General features: G+C 36.1%; 1 protein-coding gene across 1 annotated transcript; it reads right to left on the reverse strand.

Moving 5' to 3' along the window:
• Nucleotides 1-619: 619 nt before the first annotated feature.
• LOC116593238 (C-type lectin domain family 2 member A-like) lies at nt 620-25073 on the reverse strand. Its single transcript, XM_032347220.1, has 7 exons — nt 24813-25073; nt 12246-12296; nt 9341-9493; nt 8534-8674; nt 4254-4423; nt 1766-1869; nt 620-891 (listed from the first exon to the last, which is right to left on the reverse strand). The coding sequence occupies exons 3-7, from the start codon at nt 9387-9389 to the stop codon at nt 768-770; spliced, it is 588 nt and encodes a 195-aa protein (XP_032203111.1). The 5' UTR covers nt 9390-9493; nt 12246-12296; nt 24813-25073; the 3' UTR covers nt 620-767.
• Between the last annotated feature and the right edge of the window lie 384 nt (nt 25074-25457).

Consider the following 25457-nt stretch of genomic DNA (forward strand, 5'->3'; position numbering starts at 1 on the left):
TAACAAAGAGATCTTGTTAACCTTGAGTAAACATGAAAAGTTACACATTCTGACACAGAACCTAATTATAATTTTCTCAACTAGATGCTTGAGCTTCTAGTGCAAATTGCTCCCTCACCCATCTGCTCCCCAAATTTGTACCACTCATATTGTTCATTATGCAACAGCCTCTTGGCATTCACTACTAGAAAGCTGCTGGTTCAGCCTGTTCAGTCAGAATCTTGATGCCCATGATGGTCTGAACATGAATTTTTTTTTTTTTTTGCTGCGAGTTTAGTGTATGAAAGAGATTCATTTCACTAGGAAATCAACGCATTTAAATACAATGCTGAGTTTAATTTACACTACATTCATGAGTGGATCTCATCTTGCCAAACTGAAAGAAAATCAACAACTAATATTGATAATATAAGTAAAGAGATGGGGCAAATAGATTATTAAAGTTCTTGAAAAAGAAGTAACTTTAAACAATCTTAGTCTGAATTCACATGAGTAAATATCTTAAAATATCATTTAAATTTTTCATTTATATTTTAATGTATCAGAAATTTTACTCCATAGGAGTTTGGGGACATATATTGGGCATATATTTCTTGAATACTAAGTATTTAGTAGATCTATAAAAGTGGGTTTAGAGATTTGGGAATAAAAAGCACCAATGAAAATTTCTAAACATGAATTTCATGTACTTTATATTAATATAATATATGTATCTTAAGAGGAATAAAAACTATCTTTTATATAAGATATTTTAGAACTATGATGTCTTAACTTCTGGGTATACATGTGTCTGGTTTGCTGCAAATCCATTTCCTAACCAAGTGCGTACTGGCACTGCTAATCCCAATTCTGTGTAGATAGGCACATTCTCCAATTCCAATTATTTTAAGCCTGAAACAAAACACAGAAGGAAAAATGAAAGGCAATAGATTGGTGAGCGTTGTTTGGAAGAATTAGTAAAAAAATTTTTTTCTTCTGAGTTTTTTTTTTTTAAATTTTTAAAAGATTTTATTTATTTATTTGACAGACAGAGATCACAAGTAGGCAGCCGCAGGCAGAGAGGGAGGAGGCTTCCTGCTGAGCAGATAGCCCTATGCAGGGCTCCATCCCAAGGACCCTGAGATCATGACCTGAGCCGAAGGCAGAGGCTTAACCCACTGAGCCACCCAGGTGCCCTTTAAAAAATTTTTTTTCTTAAAGATTTTTCTGCTGTGAGCTTTTGTCTCACCAACACTGCAGTGTTTGAATGCAAAGCAAAGTGAATTCATATGCTTTGATCTAAAATGTGGCTTTATAAACTTGAGAAATCTATAAGCTATATGATGGAGATGTGTGGGATTTATTGCCAAATACATTTTATATTTTATATAAACAAATTTTGTTTATATTTTATATAAATTTTATATAAATTTATTTATATTTTATATAATAAACAAATACATTTTATATATGTGTTGTAAAATAGTGTAGGTCTTCACAACTTTGAACAGCAAGTAAAGTGGCGATAAATATACCTGCTTCCCACAGTTGTTGTGCAGGTCAAATGAGATCACGATTATGAAGCACTGTTTGGAATACTGTAGGTATTAATACTCTGTATAGTAATCTTTACATTACTACTTTTCCTCTGGGCTCATTTTATTTTCCACCACAGAGGAAACTTCCAGGAGAACGGTGCATATGGGCTGTAACTCAGATCTTTCCGTGGTGGCAAAGGGCTCAGAGCCCCGGCTTTAGGTGTATAAGTTATATACCCGGGACTTACCAGCCACTGTATATGGTTCCATCTATCCACTTCCACATCTGTCCTGGTTCTCGACTCAGTCCTATCCAATACTGAGAATGGTCAGAATATCTTTTCAGGAAATCCTTTAATAGAGTACATTTATAGGATGAATAGCAAATGCTTCATTCAGTTGCATTTTCTTTTGTCTCAGTATACTCTTTATAGAATACAAACTTTTATATTTGGAAGTGATCATAGAGGGGACAGCATCCTTATCTGGTTTACAGTTTAGTTCATGGATTGGGTTACTTCTCTAACAATTACCATAGTAAATTGCATTGAGTAGCTTTCTTTTCTATTTTCCAAAGAGTTTTTAAAAGACAGAAATGACCTGTTCTGTGATCCCTTTCTCCTATTTGCCAGTAAATCCTAGGTTTGGTGTCTTTTAGGATGGGAGAATCTTAACAGTAAGATAGTTGGTTCATCCAGGTTTTTATATATCTTCATAATTTATTATGATACATTATATTTTCTGATAGTATTACCACTAACCTTGCTTTTATGTTTTGTTTGGGTTTGGTTAGCAATTGGTTTGCATAACTATTCCTTTCATTTTCTAGCATGTGTGTGTGTGGGTGTGTGTGTGTTTGTGTGTGTGTGTGTGTGTACATGCACTTAGGTATGTCTCTGTAAGTAGCGTGTTACTGGAGTTTGTTGTTTTTTTAAAAACCAGTCTGATAATTTTTGTCATTTAAGAAACAAATTAGAACATTCCTGTTTTATCATGATCACTGTTGTATTTGGATTTATTAAGGTTGTGTTTTCTGACTACTAGTTTTTCTTTGTTCTTTTACCTTTTCTGAATACTATTGGATTGACACTTTTTCTACATCTTTAATTCATTTGAACACCTTCATTTGTTAGGACATTTTTTACTACTTGGTGCTTACCATTTATCTAAAAATAAATGCCTGTCTATACATATCTCAATATAGGTTGTCTAAACAATTATTCAAATAATTGTGAAGGCAATTAACCATTTCTTCAAAGTTTTCAAACTTATGGACATAAAATTATTTGAAGATTTTATGCTTTCAAATTCCTACTGTTTGTATTTATTAGGTGCATGTCTTTTTTCCTTTTCTGTGATCAATCCTGTCTATGCACAGAACCAGTTTTGCTTTTGTATATCCTCACTATTTTGTTGGACTTTTTAATGTTTATTTCCCAAATTATTTAAATTACTGTGTTTTTAGTTAAAATGTTTCTTTTGTTTTGTTTTAATGTTCATCATTTCTCATTTTTTCTCTGCTTTGGTTTTTCTCGATTTATTATTCTATAGAATGAACTATATGACTTTATTTATATTTTTCAGCCATCCAAATGTACTTATCTAAAAATCTTTGTCAGAATGGTCTACCAAATTAATATCAACTTGGGACAATCCCTCTTCTGACCTTTCCTGGTAGAGTATATGGTCGGTAAATGTTAAATATATCCCTATGCTCCTTGAGGTCTTAACTCTTCTGTCTCCTAACACTTCTGCTTTCTACATCTCTATTATTTCAGGTTTGGGGAGGTTTGTACTGTGCGGTTGGTTTCTCCATTGATCTTTTTCTGTGCCAGAAGCTCCAGACCTTCTTGGTTATAGTGACGCATTTTAAGTCCTTTCCAGTCTCTTTGACAACTGGTTTACCATAACTTTCTGCTTATTATGTTTCTGAATATAGTTCCCCCAAAGGCAATTTTAGTTTGGTGTGAAATAGGTAGGTAATAATAGTTCATTAATGAGGGCTTTCTTATGGCTTCATGGGTCTGAACTTCATGGGAGGTAGTTTTGGGTTTTCCCTGGATTTTGGTGCTGTATTCCAACTTGAAAATGTAGATCTGGGTAATATGTGGTTGAACGTCTTTGGACAATAGTTGGGGTCTTTCTGGTAGGTAGTAGTATATAAATTGCTCTATACAGGGCATAGGGAAAATGCCTACTATGTAACTTATTTTTAAATTCTTTTTACTCCCGCTTGAAAAGTCAAGTAGGGCAGTCATCTCCTGATAATTTGTACTCTAAGGGTTGTTCTGACCTGATGTGAGCTCTTTCTATGATTAAGTTGATGTGGATAAAAAGGGCTTTGAGGCTGGGTGAGAGGGTCTTTTCTGGCTCTTTCCATTTTCAGTGCCTTCTCCACATCAGCTGTGATCTCTGAAAACATAACTATAATTCAAAAGAATTGCCTTACTAAGTTGAGAGGCAAAGTGGGAGGTTTGTGGGGTAGGGAAGGAAAAAATGAAACAAGATGGGTTCAGGAGGGAGACAAACCATAAGAGACTCGTAATCTCACAAAACAAACTGAGGGTTGCTGGGGAAAGGGAGTTAGGGAGAGGGTGGTTGGGTTATGGACACTGGGGAAGGTATGTGCTATGGTGAGTGCTGTGAAGTGTGTAAACCTGGGGATTCACAGACCTGTACCCCTGGGGCTAAAAATACATTATATGTTAATAAAAAAAAAAAAAAGAATTGCCTTACCAGTTCTTTTGTGGTGTTGAAGACAGCAAGAGTGGCTGAATGAGAGGCACAGAAGTTCTGGCTTGCTGCCCAGGTTCTTGTATTTTCAGAAAAATAGAAGCACTTTCCCAGGTAACCAATCCAGCCATTCGAGCATGGTGTAGGTTCAGTGGAATATTTGTGTTTTTCAACTGAAAGTGATTTAATAACATATTAATTACTGGTGGCATAACCTGAATATCCTGCTCTGAGATATAATAGAATTTAATTTAAAACAGTTATCTTATCCACATCAATGAAATTCATCAAACTAGCTTTGGCCCTTTGATCTGAAGGTTTTGGAGTTCATTAATCATTCTTTATTTTTCTCCAAATGAGGTCAGCTCCTAAATTTTTACATTTATTTTTCTTGCTAAATTGAAAGAAATCCTTGGGAGATGGCACTCATGTATATGTTGTTATGGCTCAGATTCAGGGGTGGGTGTCTTCTCAAGTGACACACTCACCTAGGAGAACATAGTCATTTTCGTGATGTTATATCATGTTTATACAGATAATTATTAAAGTGATGTGTCCAACCCAGGCCTCTCATCAGAAATTTCCCATATACAACTACCTAATGGACACCCATTCATTGAATAATAAGGTATTTGTGAGTACACGCTATGATAAGCACTGTTGTATATGTTTATTAGAGACATAATCCCTGCCATCACTGTGCTAAGTCTAGTGGGGCAGATAGATATTCAACAAATAATTACAAAATCAAGGAATGGTACAAGCGGAATAGCCACACTGAGAGAACATGAGTTGAGAGGAACTAGTCTAGTTCAAGGGTAGGAATTGGAGTAGACATTTCAGCTGACACTTTAAGGATGGAGAGAGCTGGATTGCCAGATGAAGAATGAGGAAGGCATGTTCTCAGAAAAGAGGAAGTGAATGTGTAAAGGTCCTGGGGTGAGTGATCTTTTCACTTGAGAAAGGAAGATCAATCTGAGTGGAGTATAGAGAGAAAGAAGAAACATAACAAGAACTGAGGCCAGAAGAATGAACAGGAACGAGAAGTTCCCTATGTACACAGTAAAGATTTTACAACTTATCCTAAAAGGATTGTTCCAAACTAGAGATAGGTGGTGATGTATGGGCTGGATGGATGGCATGTTGATTCATAAAAAGAATTGTCAGAAGAAAATCAGATTTGGGAAAAAGACAAGTGTTCCATTTGAAGTGTATGAAAACAACTAAGTGGGATATATCTGATCCAGTTCCACCTAGACTTCCATTAAGCTTAAACCATGGTTCAAGTCTAGCTTTTCTTTATTTTTGTTTTAATTTTTAAAAAAAGATTTAAAATTTTTATTTTATTTATTTATTTGAGAGTGAGCAAGAGAGAGAACACAGAAGACAAGAGCACAGAAAGAGAGGGAGAAGCAGACATCCCACTGAGCGGAGAGCCTGATGTGGGGCTTTATCTTAGAACCCTGAGATCATGACCTGAGCCAAAGACAGCCACTTAGCCAAGGGAACCACTCAGGTGCCCCTAAATTTTTCTTTAAACTGTAATGAAATGTGCATCAGGATTTGATCTTTGTTTACATATTTGGCTTTATTTTGTCTTATTTTTCTGTAGGCACTTTGTTTTCCTCTTAATTTCCTTGTATACCAAGCTTGTTGCAGTCCCTAATACATGTCATGTTACTTTTAGGTGATATATGGGCCTTTGTTCCTGCTGACCTGTGTTCCCCAATGCCATAGCCCCACCCTAACTTGCAATAAAGAAGTCTGCCCCTGTCCAACTGGAAAGTATCTACTTGTATTTCAATAATCTATTATGTTAAAGCTAATTTTCTCTAAAAATTCCCCCTACTCTATCCCAGTGGAATCGATCATATTCTCTTTTCCATGCTTTTGGCTTCCCATAGACCATCAGATTTAATACATTCTAGTAATGACTATAAATTTTGCCTCTTCTTTCTCTATCCCAGCACCTGAAGATTATGTTATGTCTGTTTGCTGTATAAATAAACAAAATATGTAACTGTCATATGTCTCTGAGAAAAATCTATGTAACCATTCTCAAGCATGCCTAACATAAAGAAAAATTTTTATTCTAGACCTGATTATATTTTTGACTTATGTGTTGCAGACTATTTTAACCTAATCTGTAATGTCTATTATGTATGAAAAGTCTAGTTTTATGCCAAAGTCCAGAATCAATCATCTGATGTGGCATAGGCATTCAGCATATTTATTTCTCCTCTCCTAGATTATTTTAAATAACCCTTATTTTTACTTAATAACTTTAGGAAATCAGAGTTTCAGCCCTACAAGCAACACTAAAAATTATCCTGTCCAGTTCTGTGTTGTATAGATAGGGAAGCTGAGATATTAGACCCTAGAAGACTTATAACCAATAACAAAACCTCGAGAGGGAATTCTGGCCCCACATTTCAGTATCATTGTAGGATAAATCATATTAACCTTTATAAACTGACTAGAGTGTAATGTGATACAGTTTATAAAATAGTCTTTTGAATATAACTTGAATCAGAGAACAAAAATGAGAATTCTTAGGAATTCCATTGAATAAATTCCACTGAGGGAAAATTAGGAGCCCCTGGTAAGGCCTGCACGGACTTCAGCAGGTGGCCTAGAAGAAACTCTTTCTAATAACAGGTTGAACATATTTTATTTCCTTTAATAAATCACTGGGTGCTTATATGATATAAACTGTAGGAAATAAGCTCATTTAGGAAGACACAACATTGTAGACATGGTAAAGAACAATGAATAAAATTCAGAAGACTTAGACTCGGTTTTTACTTAGCTGTGTTTAGATAGCTACTATCTCTGAGATTCAAAGTCCTTGTATATAACAGAAGACAATAAGGGAAATAATACTTCATTACTTCTCTGGGTCACTCAAAGATGCAAATAAAATATTGTGTATTAAAATATAAAGCATAAAATGCTTTGTAAATATATAGCTTTATCAAAAACCTTTTTCCTCCTCCTTTTCCTCCAACTCTTCCTCCTCCTCTTCCAACTCCTCTTCCTTCTGCACCTTTTCATCATCCTCCTTTTTCTCCAGTTGAGTAAGTTCCATGAGGGCAAGAATCATTGGTCAACACCTAACATAGTGCCCATTTCACATAATGATTTTTTCTCTATCTCCTTATCTATATATCTGTCTATCCATCCATTTATATATATACAGTTTACTTACATATTTGTTCATTTCTATACATATGTAAATATAGTCAAGTATCTGTACATAATCATGTATATATGCAAGGCTTAATGCCTAGTTGATAGTATAAGCTTGATCATTATAGCTATATTATATAAACTCATTTATACATACTTATGTGCACATTTATGTATACAAGTGTATATAATACATATGCACATTAATTTCTACAAATTACATATCTATGTATAATATATACATTTATAATACATATATTCATGTATAAACAATATACATATTTTTATATGCACATCTATATAAATATATTCTTGTGTAGATATTTTCAAACATCTTGTTAAAATTGCTTCAAGTTATTTTTAGCATACATGTGCATATTTTGGCCTCATGAAGGGGAGATATGTCATCCTAAATGTGCTTTTAGAGGCTAAAAGCAATCTATATTTTGTATAAAAATATGGTCATTAGTAACAACTTTTTCTTGTCCAATTCTCTATAGCTCACACAGCTGTGAATTATGATTAGGACTTGTAAATCTGACTGCATCAGTGGAAGCTGCACAATCAGAGAGAGAGAGAGCAGATGTTTTACACATTTAACTCCGTTTCCCAGTCTTGTAAAAATAGTCATTAGCCAAAAGCAGCTTAAAAAAAGATACCAATATTTATGTAAAAGTATATGGTTTAGGGAAAGGTAGTCCATGTCTAGATAATGTTCCATAAACTGTTGGCTACTATATGGTTTATAAAAGAGTCTCCAAAGGGAGATAAGGATCTTGTGGTACACTGGTAACTAACTGTGTCACCAAGTATACTGTATAGTGATTTACATTTTTACCATGATCCCCTTACCTTGTAAGGTCTATAGCTAATACTGGTTTAGAAGGAAGTTTCATATGTATTAAATTACTATTATCCTCACAATATGCAGTATAAATATTATCCTCATTTTATAGAAGAAACATATATTCATCCCATGTACAAAAATGTCTGAAATTACCCTTAACCTTGAGCTACAGTGTGAAAGGCACACAGATGATGTAATATTTTGTAGTAGAGTTAACATGAGAATATTTGGGAAGTGGGCAACTCACCTGCTAACATTGTGGCCAGTGTAGTTATCAAAAGCACCAGGAAGATGAGAGTGGTGATAATTTTAGAGCTACAAAGGTGCTTTTTATCCCTTTTTGAGGGTCCTTGTGATTTTCTAGTAAGGTTGAAAGTAATAACATCTCCTATAAAGAAATCAATCAGTTTTTAGTAACTACTAAAATGGGAGTTTAGAATGTTGTAGGAACAAGGTCAATATATACAAACTGATTATATTTCTATATGCTAGCAGTGATCAATACAAAATTAAAATATACTATTTGCAATAGCATAAGAAAATTAAATACTCATGGATAAATCTGACAGAAGACATGCAAAACTTGTACTTTGAAGACCAGAAAACATTGTGAAATAAATTACAGACATAAATACATGGAGAAAGATACCATTTAAGTGAGTCAGAAGACACAATTTTGTGAAGATGTCAATTCAATTCAAAATAATTTATAGTTTCATCACAATTCCAAACAAAATTCCCAGCAGGCACTTTTTTTGGAAAGTAGAAATTGGCAAGCTGTTTCTAAGCATTTTAATGTATGTCAATTTTATCTAATAAAGCTGTTAAAAATCATAGCAAAAAAGTTACCTTTTATCCACACAGTGTGGGTCTTTGTAAGATACTTTGGAAAAATAGCTAAAAATCATATGACACAGAGAGAAGATATGAAGAAAATGGAGATACCACTCTCTCAGGAGGGTTAGCACTCAGAATTGATAACAGGTGCCCATCAAATGTAAATTTATTTACTTTACAAATAGTGCATAAAGCCTGGCATATGTGTGCTTCTTACCTGAGGACTGGGAATCTCCTGAGTTCGTCAGTGTTGTGTTATCATTCATGCCTCCTTTTCAGCAAAGCAAAAATACAGATTGGTTGTAAGGAAAGCACTGGATTCAAGATCCCTGCCCACTGTTGGATCTCTTGTCAGTAATATGAAGACAGTCTAAAATAAGGATATAGAGTTAAAGACTAAAGGGAGTTAAAGAGTTAAAGTCTAAAAGGAGAATACAGTGTTACAATATCCTAAACTGAGAATACCACAGTAATATAAGAATTATGATGAATTACCTCAGAAGTCTGATCAATGACATAACTCCTGCCTTTTTGCTACATTTCTGTCCAGATATCATTCTATCTCACTGCAGTTGGAGGAGCCACTGGAGGTGGTGGGAGACTCTGACATGATTCTTCTGACTGTTGGGGTTGGCAGAAATGAAGTGAGATCCAGTAGTTTATGAAGCCAACAAACTGAGTCTTCACACTATCACCCTGACCTACCAACGTTTTTAGTTAATTTTGGCCATTATGAATTCCAGTCATGAGCCAGTTCTAAAGGATTTGAGCATGAAATAGCAATTTAGATTGCAGTGAAAAGAACATCAATTGTCTTTAATAGTAATAATAATAATAATGGGAACAATCATATCTCCTATTTGTTGTGTGCTTATTCTAGGTAAGCCTAGTTCTGAGCTTTTAGCTTTTGTGATGCAATTTATACTCATAATCACATGAAATAGGAGCTAATTATTATCATTAATTTACAGATGAGGCAAATTCCTTAAAGTAACAGAGAGATAAAAAGATTTCCTTAAAGTAAGATAGCCAATATGTGGTCAAATTGAGATATCAATTGGCTCTGATCATTTAACCACTCTGCTCTACTGTCCTGTTTCTGTCTATTTGGGACCTTGCCGGGAGTGTTCTCATAAGCGGAACTCCTACTTCCAGATATAGAAAGTAGACTTCAAGCTCAGCAATAACAATAAAACTATAGTGCCATTGATATTATGCCAAAATCATTGTAGTCATCTAGTATCATTTGATATAGGCTCTCACGTATTCATGACAAACATGACAGCCTATATTTCAAAGTCCCTTCCATGAGAGACAAACAGAAAGTAATGGGTTAACATTTTTAAAAACTGGATTATAAGGTATACAGTTCTCCCTGATTTTGTATGTTGATGTTTTTAATATATGGATATTAATTCACATCTCCGAAAAACCAATTACTTCAGGAACCATGAGTGTGTGTTAGAGAGAGACAGACAGAGAGAGAGAGCGAGAGCAACAGAGACAGAGACAGACAGAAACAGAGAGAGAAAGAAAGATTGGGAAGACCCCTGGCTAGACTATTTTATTCACCTTTATCTGAAGCAAAAATTACCCCCACACTCTAAATGCTATTCAAAAACCATAAATTTTGCTCATGTACCAGTTTGTTATTGCCATAGTAATGCTATTTTACAAACCTTATCCCAAACGCTGGCTCACTCACTAGTCTGTGGTGTGTTGGCTGAGTCGTCTGGGTTTCAGGTTAAGGCTCAACCTCAAGCTGTGAGTTTGTGTTCTTGTCTCTTTGCTATCCTGAGGTCCAGGCTGAAGAGGCAGCAGCTACTCCAGAAGCTTTTCTCACGGAGATGTCAGAGGTGCAAGAGACTAAGCCGATCAACTCGGCATATTTCAAGTCTGGTTGACCTCAAAGTCAGGGAGTGGGGAAGTACACTTTACAACTAGTAAGAGGAATTGCAGAGCAATATATATATGTATCTATAAGGAGTGGATCAAGGGCCAACACGTCATAAGCCACAACTTGTTGTGTTCCTTCTTGAGGACTTCCAGTCAAATTTTACGACTGGTTTTTTTTTGAATTTATTTATTTATTTTTGGGATCCATCTCTTAGATCTTATTAGTTTTGTTTTGCTTTTTAAATTAAGAACTTTACCTAAGACTGCTACTTTCTGCCTCTTCTTTTTTTCCCTTATGGTCAATAGCATCTTATGCTAAGTCAGGTCAATCTTTTTTCAAAATGAGTTCCATATAAACTTTTCTTATTTCTCCTATGTATTTTCACTTTCCTTTTTCCTTCACTCCACTATTATGTTTGCTTCATGATGGTTCTGCTATGTTTTCAAAAAGATGTGTTGCAGATACAGTACCATAACTCTGCCAAGATAAAGTTGTATAGCAATGCAAAACTAATCCACACCAGTAGTTGTGATTTAACAGATGAAAGGCTGTGTTTCAACCACTGTGTTTTATCAATGAGGAAAATGAATCAAACATAAATGAGTAAATTACTCAAGGTACTCAGCTGATTGGTAAAGGCTTCTGGTTCTTTGTTTGCCAATTCATTTTCTCTCCAACATCTATGTCCAGCTTTGTAGATAAACTTACCTGGAATTTGAAAGCCTATTCTCACTTTCTTAAGACAGTCAAATAATAGACTGAGAACTAGTATTCAAATTGTTTAATTCTTTTACCCACAAATAAAATTGGTCACAATTATACATCAAAATCTAATTTGTCTATTTCTCTCCCACCCCAATTTTAATGAATATTTTAGTTGCTTATTATCTCTCAACCAGACATTTGTGACAACCTCTAACTAGTTACTTCTCCTCCAGGCCAGTTTCTTCCTTCTCTTTCAATCCAACACTCACATTACTGTCAAAATACTTTTTTTTTCCTAGATCACTAATCTATTCATAATAATCTCTTCACTGCTTAATTTTTGTCAGTTCTTCTCTATCATCTCCAAAATAAAAATTAAGCACCTTAGAATAACCCTAAGCAATTCAAATGTCGAATTACATTATCTGGGTCATCTCCCTTTCATCTTTTCTGTAGTGGACTTTGCATCATTTTCCAAACACTCATTCTTTCACTCTGTTGCCTTAGCTCAGGCTCTTACCTTTATCTGATGTGCCCTCCTCCACTTGTCTACTCAGCTCAAGAGCTGCCTCTGTTGAAACCAAATTTACAATCAAACAAACAACCTACTCTTTCTCTCTTTTTAAGGATTTTATTTATTTAGTTGGCACAGAGCTATCACAAGTAGGCAGAGAGGCAGGCAGAGAGAGAGAGAGATGGGGGGGAAGCAGGCTCCCTGCTGAGCAGAGATCTCGATATGGGACTTGATCCCAGGACCCTGAGATCATGATCTGAGCTGAAGGCAGAGGCTTAACCCACTGAGCCACCCAGGCACCCCAACAACCTACTCTCCTAAATCTTTTGGCAGAGTTAGGAAACTTCCCTATCAATCTTATACTTCTATTTTGGGTTGTATATAACTGATTATAGAACTTGCTATATTAAATTATATTTATTTGTTCATATCTATCTTTTCTAATGGACTATAAACTCCAAGATGGAAGGGACTCTTTTCATCTTTGTATCACCACACAGTCATTGACACAAAATAAAGTGCTAAAACCAGTGTCTGATGAATGAATAAATAAAAGTTCTAGATCCCTCTTATAGAGGCCAGTTGGACTCATCTACACTTTGTAAAAATGAATTTCTTTTGACAAATTACAAAACAAGCATTCATTCCTCTCTATCCTGTTGGTTTCTGGTTTAATTTCATGCCACTTTCCCTAGCTTAGGTAAGTTACTGATGACATTTGCCCAGGAGCCAAAATAATATGACTCTCATTAAAAACAACCTAGGTTTAACACTAACATGATTTTACTTTTCCCCTCTTGCCTGCAGTTTCCCACACAGGCACCTTCGTCTTCCATTAACCTGTTGCTTGCTACCATCGCCCAAGTTGTATTTCTTTAAGAAGAGCCAGAAAATCATCTTTTGTTAAATAAGGAATAACCAGAAATACTTAATAATTGGTAGATCACAAGCTTAATTGTATCACTGAATTATCTCACAATATCCAATTATATTCATTTTGAAATTCTCCTTTTTTTTTTTTTTTACTTTGAAATTGTTTGCTAAAATAGTCTCTAAGGTCATTCATCCAACTCAGACTTTTGATAATGATCACTCTAAAAGAAAATAGGAAAATTCTCTAAAACAACTCTTTCTTTCTAGTTCTCTCCTTGCCTTGGGGGACCTCATACTCAGAAATTTTCTCTATAGTCCTTCCTGCTCTGTTTACATTACATCTAGTTCATCGATATCCTTGTAGGTATTCAATACCTACCAGGGACATTTCAGAGCACTGACCCCCTACAAAAGCAAGATGACTAACCCTGGGAAACTATGCTAGTTCTCCAGCTTAACTCCACATCTTCCTTGTCATCTGTAGGAGCTAGGCCTGAAGCAACAATAAGACATGACCCATGTTTTCAGCCCTACTAGGGAATGGAAAGGGTTGAGATAATAACTAGCAGAGCTTGAAAAATTTCAAACCTAACCATGGGTCTGTGTCTATGAGGAAAAAAAAATACAGCAAAAATGTCACCTAATTACAAAAAAAAAAAAGTACCAAAGCTGAATGCATGGGTGAGAAATGGGGAGACATAAGGAACCGTCCAAACTGGAAGTACCACGCAAGGCTAAAGCATAAACTGTAAATCTCTTCCATCCTTTTGATAATGTCATTCTCCCTTCTATTTATTCTATTTATTCTATTCTAATCTGCCTTCAAAATAGCTATTCTTTTCAAGTGTGTTGATAGAACTTATTTGGAACACCTCAAACATGCATTTATTACTAGTGATATTTTTATATGAGTAGCCTCATTTCTTTGATGAAATAAATATTGTTTGAAAGAATCAGCACGTCAATCTTTCAGGATAAAGTATTTTAGTGCATGTCAATGGAAAGGAAAGGAAAGACCAGAGTTCCTCATATTCTTTTTCATTGCCCTCTTCCTCTTACAGTTAACCATAAACATACTAGTTGCTGAAGATGAGAAGTATATTAAAAATATTAGAAGAAGTAGTTTTGCCACTTCAATTACATCACTTTTCATATTTTCAAAAATAACCCATGCTTTTCTTACCATGCTCAATCACTGCTATTTGAGATTTCCTTTTTGTTCATGGAAAAAAAATGCCATTTATTTTAATATTTCTAATTGATGAGATTAATTTCTTAATTCTGCATGGGAATTTAATTGATTAGTGTTGGATATAAAAACTCTAGTCAAGACCAGAAATTTTTGAGTCCACACCACTTAATATTGTACTAGGTGCTGTCATTTTTTTTAAAGGCAAAAGATACTACACTGAAAGATACATTATAAAGTAAGTTCTTTTTTTTTTTTAAAGATTTTATTTATTTATTTGACAGAGAGAAATCACAAGTAGATGGAGAGGCAGGCAGAGAGAGAGAGAGAGGGAAGCAGGCTCCCTGCTGAGCAGAGAGCCCGATGCGGGACTCGATCCCAGGACCCCGAGATCATGACCTGAGCCAAAGGCAGTGGCTTAACCCATTGAGCCACCCAGGCGCCCCATAAAGTAAGTTCTTGAACTTCAAGGGATTTATGAACCATTTTGCAAAAATCCAAAAGTGTGGGTGTGTGTATGTGTATTTGTGTGTCTGTTTTGTACTTTTCTGTGCCATCCTTTCACTAGACCCTCAGAGAACTTCACATAAGAGATCTTTTCAGTTGTTGGTATCCTTAGCACCTGGACTTATCTCATCAACCATCCCTATGTGCCTTTATTTTTAAATCTGTCTTCTGTTTACCCTCTTTAGTGTCATGCCAAGGCCCTACTCCACTTTCCTTTGTTCCCATCAAGACACATCCCATCAAATATTTATATGAGTAGACAGGTAGCTATAGGATAACTTCCAGGCATTTGACTTTCATAACCAGAAGGATATAGTGTAGTGGATATTTATTTGTCATTATTTCAGATGTATGGCAACTGAGCAACTTTCCTCTGCTGAGGCTGTTCTTTGCCACATGAGTCCAGAAGGCAGGTAAGCCTTTCTCCATTGTAGAAACTAAAAAGGTTTCCCTTTCCCAACTTCCCCTGGAACTGCGGATGCTGAGGAGCATGTGGGATATACCCAGTTAGAGGCACACTAGTCAGATCTTGAGTAGGGAGATATTTATGCTCAGAAGCATTAGATATGAGGAAGTCAGTCCGGGGTAGGGGTGGGATCATAAATATTTAGTTTACAGGGTATTCTTGGAGTCAAAAATGTTTCCATTGGTGTTAACAGTTTCTTCTTGCAGCACATGAGATCAGAAATTCAGAAAGAACATAGTTGAATAATAGAACTAATTCATTTTGGGGCACATTGGTATTAAAGTTCCTCTGAACATCTAAGTAAAATTGTCTAGTAGGTATTGGTATACACAATTTCAAATTGTAGGGAAGCGATAAAGCTAAAGGTTGGACATTGTCCATATATATTAGGCAATAGAAACCATAGTTGATTTTTTAAAGCAAAACAGATTTATCTATTTTAAATTTTTTTTTTTAATTTCTTTTCTGTGTTCCAGAATTCATTGTTTAAGCACCACACCCAGTGCTCCATGCAGTACATGCCCCCACCAAATATCCACCACTAGGCTTACCCAGCCTCCTACCCCTCTCCCCTCTAAAACTCTCTGTTCCTCAGAGTCCACAGTCTCTCATGATTCATCTTGCCCTCCAACTTCCCCCAACTCCCTTCTCCTCTCCATCTCCTCATGTCCTCCATGTTGTTCCTTACGCTCCACAAATAAGCAAAACCATATGATAACTGACTCTCTCTGCTTGACTTATTTCACTCAGCATAATCTCTTCCAGACCTGCCCATGTTGATACAAAACTTGGGTATTCAACTTTTCTGGTGGAGGCATAATACTCCATAGTATATATGGAACACATCTTCTTTATCCATTCGTCCATTGAAGGGCATCTTGGTTCTTTCTACAGTTTGGCAACTGTGGCCATTGCCACCGTGAATATTGGGGTACAGATGGCTCTTCTTTTCACTACATCTGTATCTTTGGTAAATACCCAGTAGAGCAATTGCAGGGTCATAGGGTAGCTCTATATTTAATTTCTTAAGGAAACTCCACACTATTTTCCAAAGTGGCTGCACCAACTTGCATTCCCACCAACAGTGTAAGAGGGTTCCCCTTTCTCCACATCCTCTCCAACACTTCTTGTTTACTGCCTTGTTAATTTTGGCCATTCTAATTGGTGTAAGTGGTATCTCAATGTGGTTTTGATTTGAGTCTCCCTGATGGCTAGTGATGATGAACATTCTTTTATGTGTCTGTTAGCCATTTGTATGTCTTCATTGGAGAAATGTCTGTTTATATCTTCTGCCCATTTTTTGACATGATTATCTGTTTTGTGTGTGTTGAGTTTGAGGAGTTCTTTATAGACCTCAGAATATCTTCTCCCATTCCGTGGGTTGCCTCTTTGTTTTGTTGACTGTTTCCTTTGCTGTGCAGAAGTTTTTGATCTTGATGAAGTCCCAAAAGTTCATTTTCGCTTTTGTTTCTTTTGCCTTTGGAGACATATCATGAAAGAAGTTGCTGTGGCCATTGTCAAAGAGGTTACTGACTATTTTTTCCTCTAGGATTCTGATGGATTCCTGCCTCACATTGAGGTCTTTTATCCATTTCAAATTTATCTTTGTGTATGGTGTAAGAGAATGGTAGTGTTCCATTCTTCTGCACATAGCTGTCCAATTTTCCCAGCACCATTTATTGAAGAGACTGTCTTTTTTCCACTGTATATTTTTTCCTGCTTTGTCAAAATTTAGTTGACCATAAATTTGAGGGTCCATATCTGGGCTCTCTACTCTGTTCCACTGGCCTATGTGTTTGTTCTTCTGCCAGTACCATGCTATCTTGGTCATCACAGCTTTGTAGTAAAGCTTGAAATCAGGCAATGTGATGCCCTCAGTTTTGTTTTTCTTCTTCAACATTTCCTTAGTAATTAGGGGTCTCTTCTGATTCCATACAAATTTTAGGATTGTTTGCTCTAGCTCTTTGAAAAATGCCAGTGGAATTTTGATCGGATTGACATTTAAAGTGTAAATTGCTCTAGGCAATATAGACATTTTAACAATGCTTATCCTTCCAATCCATGAGCATGGAATGCTCTTCCATTTTTTAGTGTCTTCCGCAATTTCTTTCATGAGTCTTCTGTACTTCCTTGAGTACAGATCCTTTACCTCTTTGGTTAGGTTATTCCCAGGCATCTTACGATTCTTGGGGCTATGCTAAATGGAACTGATTCTCTAATTTCCCTTTCTGTATTTTCCTTGTATAAGAAAGCAACTGATTTCTGTACATTGATTTTGTATCCTGCCACATTATTGAATTGCTGTATGAGTTCCAGTAGTTTGGGGGTGGAGTCTTTTGGGTTTTCCATATAAAGTATCATGTCATCTGTGGAAAGAGAAAGTTTGACTTCTTCATTGCCAATTTGAGTACCTTTTTTTTTCTATTTGTTGTCTGATTGTTATTGCTAGGACTTCTAACCTATGTTGAATAAACAGTGGTGAGACCAGGTGCATCCTTGTCGTGTTCCTGATCTCAAAGGGAAGGTTATTAGCTTTTCCCCATTGAGGATGACATTCGCTGTTGGTTTTTCATAGATAGATTCTATGATGTTGAGGAATGTTCCCGCTAATCCCTCTGAAGCATTTTAATTGAGAACTGATGCTTTATCTTGTCAAATGCTTTTTCTGCATCAATTGAGAAGACCATGTGGTTCTTCCCTCTTCTCTTATTGACTTGTTCTATCACATTGATTGATTTGTGAATGTTGAACCACACTTGCAACCCAGGGATAAATCCCACCTGGTTATGGTGGATAATCTTTTTAATGTACTGTTGGATCCTATTAGCTAGTTTCTTGTTGAAAAACTTAGCTTCCATATACATCAGGGATATTGGTCTGAAATTCTCCTTTTTGGTAGGATCTTTGCCTGGTTTGGGGATCAGGGTAATGTTGGCTTTATAAAAAGAGTCTGGAAATTTTCCTTCTGCTTCAATTTTTTGAAACAGTTTCAGGAGAGTAAGTATTATTTCTTCTTTGAAAGTTTGGTAGAATTCCCCAAGGAATCCATCAGGTCCTGGGTTCTTGTGTTTTGGGAGGTTTTTCATCACTGCTTCAATCTTGTTACTAGATATTGTTCTATTCAGGTTGTCAATTTCTTCCTGATTCAGTTTTGGAAGCTTATAGATTTCCAGGAATGCATCCATTTCATCTAGGTTGCTTAACTTATTGACATATAACTGATTATAATAATTTCTCATGATTGTTTCTATTTCCTTGGTGTTAGTTGTGATCTCTCCCTTTTCATTCATAATTTTATTAATTTGGGTCTTCTCTCTTTTCTTTTGGGTTAGTTTGGCCAATGGTTTATCAATCTTATTGATTCTCTCAAAAAACCAGCTTCTAGTTTTGTTGATGTGTTCTACTGTATCTCTAGTTTCTATCTCATTGATCTCTGCTCTAATCTTATTTCCCTCCTTGCGTGTGGGGTTGGCTTAATTTGTTGTTGATTCTCCAGTTCTTTAAGGTGTAAAGATAGCTGGTATATTCTGGATTTTTAAAAAATTTTTATGAGGGAGTCTTGGATGGCTATGTATTTCCATCTTAGGACTGCCTCTGATGTATCCCATAGGTTTTGGACCAAAGTGTTTCATTCTCATTGGTTTTCAAGAATTGTTTAAGTTCTTCTTTGATTTCCTGGTTGATCCAAACATTCTTAAGCAAGGTGGTCTTTAGCTTTCAGGTGTTTGAATTCCTTCCAAAGTTTCTCTTGTGGTTGAGTTCCAGTTTCAAAGCACTGTGATCTGAGAATATGCAGGGAATAATCTCAGTCTTTTGGTATCAGTTGAGTCCTGGTTTGTGACCCAGTATGTGGTCTATTCTGGAGGAAGTTCCATGTGCACTCGAGAAGAATGAGTATTCTGTTGTTTTAGGGTGGATGTTCCGTATATATCTATGAGGTCCATCTGGTCCAATGTGTTGTTCAATGTTCTTATTTCTTTATTGATTTTCGGCATAGTTGATGTTTGAACAACTTGTTAAAATTGCATGGGTTCAATTATATGTGGATTTTTTTGATAAATGATACAGTACAATACTATAAATGTGTTTTCTCTTATGATCTTCTTAATAACATTTTTCTTTTCTCTAGCTTGCTTCATTGTGAAAATACTGTATATTATACATATACTCTTTATGTTTATCACTAAGGCTCCTGGTCAACAGTTGGGTAGTAGTAGTTGAGTTTGAAAGGAATCAAATGTAAACTGGATTTTTGACTGTGCGGTGGGTCAATACCCTTGACCCCCATTATTGTCCAAGGGTGAACTGTACATACAAATAATGTATGGAGTAAGAATACATATAAAGGCTGAACAAAATTTTTATATAGGGATATCATATTATTCATGTTATTTTATAATTGCCTCTTTTTTCAAAAATTTTGCTTCATTCTTAAAAGAATATTTTCATACAGTTTCCCTAATATATTGCAAAGGCTTATTTTTTTGTCCATTTTTCTTCATTCTTTCTGTTTTGTTAGGCAATGTGGCTTCCTTCTTTCTTGTGGAACTTGGGTCCCAGACCAAAGCTCACCTCCACTCAGCAACAATTCAATTCAATTCAGTTATCTGTACAAATTGAGTCGTTCTCTATAAATAAATTGAGCCAACTGCTAAGAAGAGCAAATATCTTATTATTACATTTGTATTTGTGGGTGCTGTGGATTCTTTCAAAATAATAGCATATAATGAAATTTTAATCCTCACTGAGAAAAGTCAATTACTACTTTGCAATATAACAAGTATAACTTCTTCATTTTGATAGAATATTTGTAATTTTGTGTCTTTAACAAAAGTTATATATTTACTTATTAATGTAGAATTAATTATTTGTATAGATGAAATTTTTCTAATTTTAACTTTTACTTTAAGAATCAACATATATATATATTGGGACGCCTGGGTGGCTCAGTTGGTTAAGCAGCTGCCTTCGGCTCAGGTCATGATCCCAGCGACCTGGGATCGAGTCCCACATCGGGCTTCTTGTTCGGCAGGGAGCCTGCTTCTCCCTCTGCCTCTGCCTGCCATTCTGTCTGCCTGTGCTTGCTCTCTCCCCTTCTCTCTCTCTGATAAATAAATAAAATCTTTAAAAAAAAAAGAATCAACATATATAAATAAATGTCACATGTGCAATTTTGTAAAGGTAAGATCTACTGCACTGCATTTCAAACTTCAATATAGAATGTGAAATAATTAATTTTTTTTAGCCTCAAATTTATATTTATGAGTACTAATTTTTCTTTCCTTTAACTCAATGTTAAGACATTTGATATGTGGAGTGCTATTTGTTAATTCACCTCCACTATATTGCTTGATTGATATAGTTGAAAACAGACAAAAACTAGTTTAATTTTTATTTATTTATTTTTAAAAAGATTGTATTTATTTATTTATCTATTTGTGGGGGGTGGGGTAGAAAATCCCAAGCAGACTCCACATTGAGCACAAGCCCTACAAGGGGCTTGATTTCATGACCCTGAGATCATGACCTGAGCCAAAAGCAGGAGTCCAACCCTTAACTGACTGAGACAGCCAGGCGCCTCTCATTTTTATTTTTAATATGTTTATTTTCTCATTACAAATGTACATGAGATATTAACCTCTTTAGTACAGGTGCTGTGCATTCCTTTCTTGATGACATTGATCTCTGGGTAATCCAGGATCCACTCTTCTATTTTTGTGATTGGAGATGCAAGAATGGGGCATGTGAGTTCCGAATCATTGTGAGAGGGGGAGGTGTTGTCTACACATGGAGTTTGTGTCAGCTGGCATTATTCTACCAGATAATTTATACTGTTGGCAAAGAAGATACAGACATATGAGTTCTTCATGGAAAATAGCAAGCACTTTTGCCCTTCTTGTTATTTCCATTTCACCTTGAGCTTCTTCATACCTTGACTCTGGGCCAAGGCTAAGCAGATGAATGTCTTTTCCTTCCCCAGAACCTCTTTTCACCAGTATCTTGATGTCCCCAGATTCAGGCACTGATGTGCATCTTGGAGGGAACAGGGTAAGGTTAAGACTCTGCTCTGTGGGGCCTTCATTTACTGTTGCAGTTTTTCTTTGTAATCCCATTTCTGTTTTTTTCCCAAGGGGAGCAGGTCTTAACCATGGATCATAATTTATCACCTTCTCTAAAATAATTGCTCTTCTAATCCAGACCTAGGCAAATATCACAGCCCCCTCCTTTTAGAATAATTATGGTTATGTCTTTTTTAATTAACAGAAAAGTGAGAGGCCCAGTTGGATTGCAGGTTTACATTGAAAAGTGGTCAGTATTATTAAAGGGGTAAGATGGTCCAGATGACGACAGGGTTTCCAAAAACAGTGAAAAGATTCTCACACTGGTACTTTTTTCTTTTCTTTCTTTCTCTTTTTTCATTTTTTTTTGTTGCCTTTTGTGAGTTTTGTTTTATTTCTTCCATCTTCCTCTTTTCCAAAAGGAAGAAAGTTTGAGGTAAAAGTGTGGCATGTAACCCAAAACCTAACAAAAATTTGTCAAAGTTTCAGAAAAATATAAATTGTTTTCCCATACTAGTTGATCCTCACGAAACTTCTGTGTTTTATAGGTAGAACATTTTTTTATGATACACATTTTATAGATCAGGAATCAAAAGATTAAGCTACTCAGTATGACACAGCTAAACATATGTTGTCTGATTTCAAAACTCATGTTTTTTTCCTATTGCATTTCACTTCAAAAGCCAAGTTTCCTTTTGAATATTTTATATTTCCTTGGGGGAAAAAGTCTGTGATTCAAAAGGTAAAAATGGTGACCTATGGATGGGATTCAGTCTTTCTACTTCCTTTATGTGCATAAACAATGTTTCAGAAAAACAATGTGCCATATTAGATGACACTTGAATGTCATGAGCTGTTACACAAAAAATAAGGTTTCCCAAAATACAGGAATATATCATCATTGGGTCTATAATCATTTTTAGCAACAACTTCTGTGGGAGCGGAGGGCAAGAATGGAAGATGATAGGGTTCTCAAACCTGAATATATTAGAAACACTTCGATTTTAAAGCACACAAGCCTGGGTCCCACTTGTGACCCACTCCACTATAATCTTCGGATGGAGGCTCAACCATAGTAAATTCTATGTGCAGGCACTGACATGGGGTATGTGGTGGGGTACATGCTCTTTGGTTTACCACTAAACCAGCCCTCACTTAACCTTCCATACTCACATGACCTCTTGACCTTTGTAGAAGTCTGAGTTGTCAATTCTGTATTATCACATTCTCAACTCATGACTCATCCAGCAATTTGAATTTCTGTGTTCAATAATCAAAACTTACTTCTTTTAGTTTTACTTGTTCTCAGAAAATTGTGCCATTCTCTTTCAAATGAGGGTTATCAAATTATAAATAATTGATGCATAGTCTAAGAGTCTAAGAGTGACAATACATGAACCTTTTTACTATAATCCTCCTTATAATACAAGCTGCAGAGAAGTATTTTATGTTTGTTTTTTGTTTTTGTGGATGATTGCTAACATGAAACCTGGTTGTATCTTGTTTCCAGAATGTACCTATTACACTGAAATCTCAGGAGAATGCTATCGTATTTTTATGATATTTTTTATTTTATACTTTCCTCCTTCCACAAAATTCTTCCAGAACACCAAAATCTGTACTGTATGATCACTACATCCTACTCCTTTCCATAGTATTTTGGAAAACCAGGTTCATTTTATGTTGATGTCAGGAAAGCAAGTCATTGTAAAGATAAATAGTTTTATTCCACTTTATTTTGGAATATTAATGGGCTTTGTGATATGCAGTTCTTGGATGCTGATGCTATAGGATGAGACCTCTGCAGTGTAGCTCATATTCAATCATTCTCTGAATTAGAGGGTGGGTAATATAAAGCTAACGTGCAGATTTGAAAGGAGGGCTTTTCAGACTGAGGACTCTGGTGAGAAGGTAAGTCTACTCTTGACCAAATGGTCCCTTATGAAAGGAGAAGCTATCTCTCTCAGCATTTCCCTTTTCGCCCCCGTGAGAACAGGGACTTTCCAGAGAAACTGGCAGTTTCTGTCTTCCATGCAAGAAGTGAATTAGAAGTTTATGTTTTTTAATGTTTATGTAATTTTTAATACTCAGCTACAGAAATTAGAAATCCATCCTTTAAAAAATCTCATTTTACTTTTTCAGTTTAATATTCAGCTACAGAAATTAGAAATCCATCCTTTAAAAAATCTTATTTTTCAGTGTTCCAAGATTCATTGTTTATGCACCACACTCAGTGCTCCATGCAATACGTGCCCTCCATAATACCCACCACCAGGCCCTCCCAGCCTCTCACCCCCTTTCTCTCCAAAACCCTCCATTTGAGAAATTCATTCTTTTAAACATCCCATCCCTTCCTATCATTTCCTCTCATTTTAAGTCCGCTTTCTGGTTTAATAGAAATAAGGACATTTGGTTCAGGGATCCTTAAGTTCTTGCTACTTTACCTTATAGCTTCACGATTAGGTAATTGGATCGGTCTAAGGCATTATTTTATTTCTTGAATAAAAAGGAACCAGTTATAACCAATATGCCAATATAATTTGTAAATTTGGAGGAAGGTTCTTTATTTTATTATACATAAGATGGACACAGAGTTGTTTCTCAAGTGCGTACTATGATCTGAATGTTTGTAGTCCCCCAAATTTGTATGTTGAAATCTTAACACCAAGTGTAATGGTATCAGCCAGTGGGGGCTTTGGGAGTTGATTAGTTCTTGAGGGTGAGGCCCTCATGAATGGAATTAGTGCCTTATAAAAGAGACCCCATACAGCTCCTGGCCCTTTCTACCATGGGAGGCTACAACTGGAGGTCTACAGCCTGGAAAAGGCTCCTCACTCACCAATGCTGACATCCTGACCCGGACTTCTTCCATCCTCCAGAACTATGAGAAATAAATTTCATTCAGACTGTGATATTTTGTTAATAGCAGTCCTAACTAACTAAGACACTGTGTCCTGAGAATCTTCTGTGTTCCAGAGAGATGTTTCAAGACAACCATGGGCAAAGAATGAGGAGGAAGAGAAGCCACACCTAAGACATCTTGCAATCCATACCCACTTAAATCAAAGCACTTTTGTTTTTTATGTGTTATACCTATTGGTATTCCACGTGGGTTTTTGTCTCTAAACAGGATTTTATTACTTAAAATGTTCGAATATCACTGAATCAGAGGGAAATTCTAGAGGCACTAGAGGTGAAAAAAATGGATCAAGTAAAATTTCAATCGAATTTACTACATTCTTATATCAGGCAGGGTCTAAGCAAGGGATTGGAATCCACAATAAGTTGAACTGGGAAAATTTAATAAAAATATTAATAAAGGATTAAAGTTATAGGTTGTTGGTTAAAAGGAGGTAAAGAAAACTCTAAAGAATACAGTATCAGACACAGGAAGCAGTCATCCACTAGTGCTTGGGCTGGGAGAGAAGACAGAAAGAAGAGCCTCTGTCCAATGCCACACTGTGGATTGAAATCCTGACCTCAGCACAGGGATGTCAGCATGGCTCACCAGATGACTGGAACACTTGGAAAGATGCCAAGTCATCAGGAATCTGCAAATCTTCTGGGTAAAGTGTCCACAGGAAGGTGCTACTATCAGGAGTTCACTCCAGAGCCACCAGAGCACATGGTGGGGGGGGAAGTCCACCATCAGGGTTGCCCTGCTGGCACCACTCAATTTTGAAGGCACCTGAAATAGTGTCATCAAAAGTTTCCTAGGCACAGGTGCTCCGTGCAGCTGGCCTTTGGGTACTGAAAAAAACCCAACTGTGTAACAGTCTGGTGAACCAAGTACACTGGAACCAGGAAGAGAAACTCCTTTGTCTTACAGAGTTCTTCCGGTACCCTCAACTGACAAAACTTAACTCTGTGCCATCTGGCATGGCAGAAAAATTTACAGTCCATCTCCATGACAACAGAGCAGATAGTGAATGATGGGTCTGGGGTGAAGTGGCAATCGATTGCTAGGCCAATTATTCATGTGAACTCTTGTGAACTAGGACTCTTCTGATAGAAACTTGAGATAAAACTGAATCCTTTGAGTTCATAGGTTGCCACCTAGACCCCAAAGAAAGGAGAGTTAGAGACTTGACTGGTGTTTCCAAGCCCCTTGATAATGAAAATTT

This window comes from Mustela erminea, chromosome 6 (genome assembly GCF_009829155.1).
Source record: "Mustela erminea isolate mMusErm1 chromosome 6, mMusErm1.Pri, whole genome shotgun sequence".
NCBI classification, from domain to species: domain Eukaryota; kingdom Metazoa; phylum Chordata; class Mammalia; order Carnivora; family Mustelidae; genus Mustela; species Mustela erminea.

Coding starts and splice junctions, on each gene's coding strand:
- LOC116593238 (XM_032347220.1), bottom strand. CDS start 9,389: ATGAATGATAACACAACACTGACGAACTCAGGAGATTCCCAGTCCTCA. Junction 4,424..8,533: donor ACTGGCCACAATGTTAGCAG/GTGAGTTGCCCA, acceptor AATCACTTTCAG/TTGAAAAACACAAATATTCC. Junction 1,870..4,253: donor TCAACACCACAAAAGAACTG/GTAAGGCAATTC, acceptor ACTCTATTAAAG/GATTTCCTGAAAAGATATTC.